The sequence below is a fragment of the Melanaphis sacchari genome, unplaced genomic scaffold (assembly GCF_002803265.2).
Source record: "Melanaphis sacchari strain LSU unplaced genomic scaffold, SCAv2.0 Contig1453_pilon_pilon, whole genome shotgun sequence".
NCBI classification, from domain to species: Eukaryota; Metazoa; Arthropoda; class Insecta; order Hemiptera; family Aphididae; genus Melanaphis; species Melanaphis sacchari.
Genome location: NW_020270621.1, coordinates 13,602 through 19,791, shown reverse-complemented (window position 1 = coordinate 19,791; position 6,190 = coordinate 13,602). Strand labels below are relative to the sequence as shown.

At 29.3% G+C, this 6,190-nt stretch overlaps 1 protein-coding gene across 1 annotated transcript; it reads left to right on the top strand.

The window, feature by feature from the left end:
• The first annotated feature begins 24 nt into the window (after positions 1-24).
• On the top strand, positions 25-5,282 carry LOC112591854 (glucose dehydrogenase [FAD, quinone]-like). The gene is made up of 5 exons (XM_025335787.1): positions 25-270; positions 338-479; positions 547-675; positions 752-972; positions 4,075-5,282. Exons 1-5 carry the CDS (start codon positions 25-27, stop codon positions 5,209-5,211), a joined length of 1,875 nt encoding a protein of 624 aa, XP_025191572.1. The 3' UTR covers positions 5,212-5,282.
• The last annotated feature ends 908 nt before the right edge of the window (positions 5,283-6,190 follow it).

The window sequence follows — 6,190 nt, the reverse complement described above, 5'->3', positions numbered from 1 at the left end:
ATAAATAAATTTTTGACTTTAGAAATGTTTTTAAAATCACTTCAGTTAATAGTGTGTTTAACGATAATTTTTAACGAACGTGGAGCTCTAATAGCATCGCAAAATGTAGAATATCCACCGTTATCAGAATCAATGTGGAATTACGTGGGAGAAACTTTAGAGTGGGAATCAAGAGAACCTAAAAATAGAGAAAATGTTTTAGTGGAATATGACTTCATCGTAGTCGGTGCTGGAAGTGCAGGAGCAGTAGTAGCTAGTAGATTATCCGAGGTAACTAACTTAAATGAGTTATTCATATGATACGATTTAATAATTAATAAAATTTATTCAAAAATAGATTAAAAAATGGAAGGTGTTATTAATCGAAGCTGGAAAAAAAGCATTACATTTTATGGATGTACCTATAACAGCTCAATTGTTGCAAGCTTCAGAATACAATTGGAAGTATAAGACTATACCTATGAATACATCTTGCTTAAGTGAGAAATCGTTAGTTTACATATTATACCTTTATTTATTTTTAATAAGTTTTATAAATTTGAATAGGTTTCGATGAACACCGCTGTAAATTTCCTAGAGGAAAAGTAATGGGTGGTAGCAGTGTATTGAATTATATGATTTATACACGTGGTAATAAAATGGATTACGATAATTGGGCAGAAATGGGCAACGAAGGTAATTAAATAAACGATAAATTTCATCTATGCGAGTTGTTAATTTCTATAAAATTATAAATGTTTTGACACGTAAGGATGGAGCAACGATGACGTGTTTAAGTACTTTCTTAAATCGGAAAACGCTAACCTATCTACCTCGGATGTGAACTATCATAGACATAATGGATTGTTGTCAGTGGCAGACGTACCATATAGGACACCTATAGCAAAAGCTTTTGTGGACTCTGGATCAGAAATAGGACTGCCCGTCATTGACGTAAACGGGAAAAACCAAATCGGGATAAATTATATACAGGTAAATTAATGAGATATAGATTTATATGATGTTAAATCCAGACAATTTTCCTGAAGAAGGATGAGGTCTGTTTTTTCATTAGTTACACGCGTTTTAGTGTATGAATGATATTACTATTATTAATTTCAGTTAACTCAGTACATGTTTTATTTAATACTTTAGATGGACATTATATTAATATATTATTTACTTTTATATAAATTAAAAAACATCTATTTTCATTTATTTTCATGCATGGAAATCGATTGCCACTTCCATATCTCTTGAGGTAGATTTTGTTTGGCTTTGAAATTTATTTTCATATAATATCTTAATACGTCTTCTTTTAAATTTGTTAAATAAAAGGTATGCATTACTGAAACATTGATGAAACAAATTATATTTTATTTAAAACGATTAGATAAGTTCTATCAGGTATTTCGATAAAATATGTTTGAATGGGAGATATATTTATTGATATAATAATAATAAAATGATAACCAAAGTTGTTTATTTAATAAATACATTTATTATTGACAGTTGTATTTATTAGGGGATCAATAAACTTAAAGGGAAAAGGATTCGCTCCTCGCCATACTGGAATTCAACACCGAATACCCACCAAAATAGTGGTATCTATAACTTTGTACATGTAAATTATTCACGAAGTATTCACATTGCCGTCGATTGATTTGATTAATTTATGTTTCGTTTCTATAAAAAAGTTTGAGTTGATTTTTAAAAAATGATAAATCGCTTTTTGTAATCTAAAATCTTTCCTTAGTTTATTTAAGTACATTTTTGATATTACGATCAGACTCCTCAACATATAAATAAATTTTGTGATTATATAAATGCTTGCTGTACTTTGTTAACTGTTCAGGATAAACTGTTCAGGAGTTTAGGATAACTTATTTAACAATTTTGTCTCTTGCACAGTACAAATTAAGTTTATAATAAATATATTTTATTAAACGTCATATTATATATTGTTTAATTTGTGCATATGTTATGTCCCTGGGACTATTATGTCCGGTATTTTTCATCTAATCAAGAACATTTTAGATATTTTGAATAAGTTTATAAATATCATAAACATTTTATTGATATTTTCTGGTAACAAAATTTTAAAAATCACATTGAAATCATTGCAAAACATTCTTTATATACATATATACTCATTATAAATTATATGCAACATGTTCTATTTTGACATAATTTTGAATAACCGATAAATAGTAATTACTAATTACTTATTAAAATCAAAACCGGTGTAAAGTCACTTTATTGAAATTAATGTGTTAAGTTTGAATTCAATAACAAACCATTGTAAATGAAAAAAAAATTTGGATTACGACGATCTGTTATCCTATGTTTTTAAGAATAATTAATTATATGTTTAAATTGTTATAAATGATACATTTATTCATTTTTGTTTTTTTAGGAATATAGACGGTAAAAGTTATAATCAGTTTTTTGCCAACTATAGAATTACTTTTAAGAGACCTTGAATTAAATTTTCAAGTTTTTTTATGTGAAACATCTATAGCCGCATGTAAAACCGATTTCTGGCGTGGCGACGCGTCGCCCGCAAATCGACTGTTCGATTCTCTCCCACTCGATCCGGCGTTAAGCCATCTCAATCCAATTATATCACAATAAAAAAACAGCATAATATTAATTATTATTATAATTAGTTAGTTTTTATTATAGTTATTATTTTATCATATCATTTATATCTCAATCCTAGAGAACCTACCACCAGATACGGAACAACAATAGATGCTGTATTTATTAGATATCTTGATAATATTATGTCCAATACTTTTATAACATACTTCAGCTACCATCGACCAATTGTCACAGTAATACCGTCGTCAGAGGCAACATCGAATGTCACTATTACCGAAGTCACTGATTAAACGAATTAAGTAGTCACGATTTGAAATAAATTCGTAAATTTTTGTATTTAATGAAAATAAATGTTTATTAAATAAACAGTCATCATTATCTGAAAAAAAATCGTAATATTTTATTTTATCATTATGACATATTTAGTTTCTATCGCAATCTATTCTTTTCTGCATGTTACTTTTACAAAATAATGATGATGTTTCACATCTGCCAGGCGTCCCGTGACAGCTCAGGTTTTTTTACCAAATATACGATATAATATCAACATAAACAAACATTTAAAAATTTAAAACGTTCTTTAATACATACTTTAAATTTTTTTTAATATTTTGAATTTTTCATTCTGTGTAGAAATTGATAATTTAAATAATGTATCAAGTTTCTACGTTAAATATTTTTTGAATAATAACAAAATATAATTTTTTTTTTTAAATTTTTAGTCAATATATGTTATGAAAAATCTTAATATAATTTTTTAAATCTTAGATATTAAAATCAATTTTTTTTATCAATTTGGTAAGTACAAAATTTTCATGTATTTTTGTGTTTTAGATGAATCTTGTAAAAAACGTATGACAATTTTTTAATCGAAGTATATCAGATGTGAGTTACCTTGTATTTAGAACTCTCCAAGGTTATTTTAACCAAGATCGTAAACCAATCAAAAAAATGTAAAAGTCTAAAATTTTAAGTCTTAACGGTTTTATTTTTTACAAATTTTGTCGAAAACCGGTCTTCCGATCTTGCGTAAGCTGACTGAACTTATATTATGTGAATGATTCATTTCCTGATTATTTTGAAAATTACTGTACATTTTCCGTTTTGACCAAAATAAAAAATTAAAACTATATTCAATGTAGTACAAGAAAACCTATCTCTAAATTCAAGATAACTAAACATTTATACTTTTTCAAAAGATGATGACAAGCAAATAAAAACACAAATTATGTAATTGAAATATTCCAGTTCAAATATATAACTAACAAAATAAAAATAAAAAATAATTATAACTATAAGTATATAATTCATCACAATGTCTATTACTTAGGTATAAAATATATTGTTAATTTTGATTTGTTTGTGCAGCTATTAATAGATCTAAAACCTTGAATTGTTGGATTGTGCATATTAAATATAAATATAAATAATATAATAATCAAACTGATCTTCCGTCCTAAATAATATTTATATTTTATGAATTTTTTTCAGGCTACCATGAAGAATGGTCGTCGTTATAGTACAAATACAGCTTTTTTATTTCCAGCAAGAACGAGATCGAACTTACATGTGAAAAAGGAGAGTACTGTAACACGAATAATTATAGAAAAAGGTACGAAAAAAGCAATAGGAGTGGAATTCGTAACAAACCGTAAAAAATATAGAGTGTTTGTACGCAAAGAAGTAATTGTTTCTGGTGGAGCTATAAACTCGCCACAATTACTCATGTTGTCGGGGATCGGACCGGAAGAACATTTGAAAGATATAAAAATTCCACTGATAAAAGACTTGCCGGTTGGTGAAAATTTGATGGATCACGTGGCACTAGGGGGTTTAAGCGTCTTGATAAACGATACTATTTCATTGAAAACCGACCGATTGCTGAAAAATCCGTTTAATACACAAGACTATATTTCAAATAATTACGGTCCATATACAATACCAGGTGCTGCGGAAGCCTTGGCGTTTTTCGATTTAGACCGACCGGGATCCTTAGATGGACATCCGAACTTAGAATTACTATTAATTTCTGGTCTATTTTCGGACAATGATTACACTCATAGACTGTTCGGTTTGAAGACCGAGATCTATAATCAAGTGTACAAGAAAACCGAAAACATGGACGGTTTTACGGTGTTTCCGATGATTATGCGACCGAAGAGTAAGGGCCGTCTGTGGCTAAAAGACGCAAACCCGTTCCACTATCCACTGATCGATCCCAATTACTTTGCGGACGAAAGAGACTTGGACGTGGCCGTAGCCGGAGTGCGGATTTTCCAACAGATGTTGAAAACTGACGCGATGAAGAAGCTCGACGCCCAATTATTCGACACCCCGTTGCCCGGTTGCGTCCAACACAAATTCGATTCGGACGCGTACTGGAAATGCTCGGCGAGACAAATAAGTTTTACAATCTATCACTTGTCGGGCACATGCAAAATGGGACCGGTGGGTGATCCCACAGCCGTGGTAGATCCGAGATTGCGCGTGCACGGCATAAGCGGTCTAAGAGTCATCGACGCATCGATAATGCCGGAAGTACCGGGAGCGCATATCAACGCACCAACGATTATGATCGGCGAAAAGGGCTCTGATATGATTAAAGAAGATTGGGGTATAAGAGTATAGACTGTAGTACTTGCAGATTAAACTATAATTAGTCAAATTTATTATATATATTTCATATTTATTTAAAAGAACTTAAGTGTTCAATATAATTATCCTTAACTAGTACACCTACTTACTTAGTAATTTTTTACGATTTCAAGTTAATTGTCTTTACCTAAGATACCATTTTTAATAACCGAAATGGCATGTAGGTATTATTATGGTTGATTTAACTGATATTCGCTAAAACGTTCCTGTCTATAATCACGTACATCGAAATACCTACAGCAAACAAGCAAACCAATATTTTATATTATATGGAATACAGCTTGAGTGCCTTGATCGGTAATAGTATATACTTGTAATGTATCAAGGCTCACAGCATTCAATAAACCCGTTTTAAATCGATTCGTATTCAATATAAACTATATTCAGATCAACAGAATAATTGATACTTGGAATTTAAAATAAAATCTTTTTTTAATTAGGCACATCTTTTGAGCTATGACTGACGAAAGTATTGTTTTCAAAAACGTAACGACAAATAATTTTTGTTTTTTTAAGTAATGTTTGTTTATGTCAATATTACGATGCTCATCTCTTCAAATGTATATTTGTACTATATCTATATCTAGAACTAGTCTATACTATAAAATCAATGACTAGAAGTAGCTTAAGTATCAATGTTTTGCAGAAATTAGTCATAAAGTAACTTATGGGTTACTTATCTACATAGCATTAAAGTTTTAAATTGCTTAGTTACAAAATTCAATCAAAATATTATAAATATCAATTTCGAAAAATTTGTATTTGTGGTGAACTTCAAAGCTTTTGTGACACAGGTTATTTTTTTTTACTTCCTGTATACCTACAGTTAAAATGTTATGCAGATAATTGTTATGAGTAGTTAAACTGATTTAAAGTGTGTAGCTGAACATATTTTAAAACTAAACATTAATTATTATCAATATAAACTACAAATTAATTTACTGGATCTCTT

Excerpts from the sequence above, each read along its gene's own strand:
- LOC112591854 (XM_025335787.1), top strand. The coding sequence starts at position 25 with ATGTTTTTAAAATCACTTCAGTTAATAGTGTGTTTAACGATAATTTTT. Across the intron at positions 480-546 it reads TATGAATACATCTTGCTTAA|GTTTCGATGAACACCGCTGT; the intron begins GTGAGAAATCGT and ends AAATTTGAATAG. Across the intron at positions 973-4,074 it reads TCGGGATAAATTATATACAG|GCTACCATGAAGAATGGTCG; the intron begins GTAAATTAATGA and ends AATTTTTTTCAG.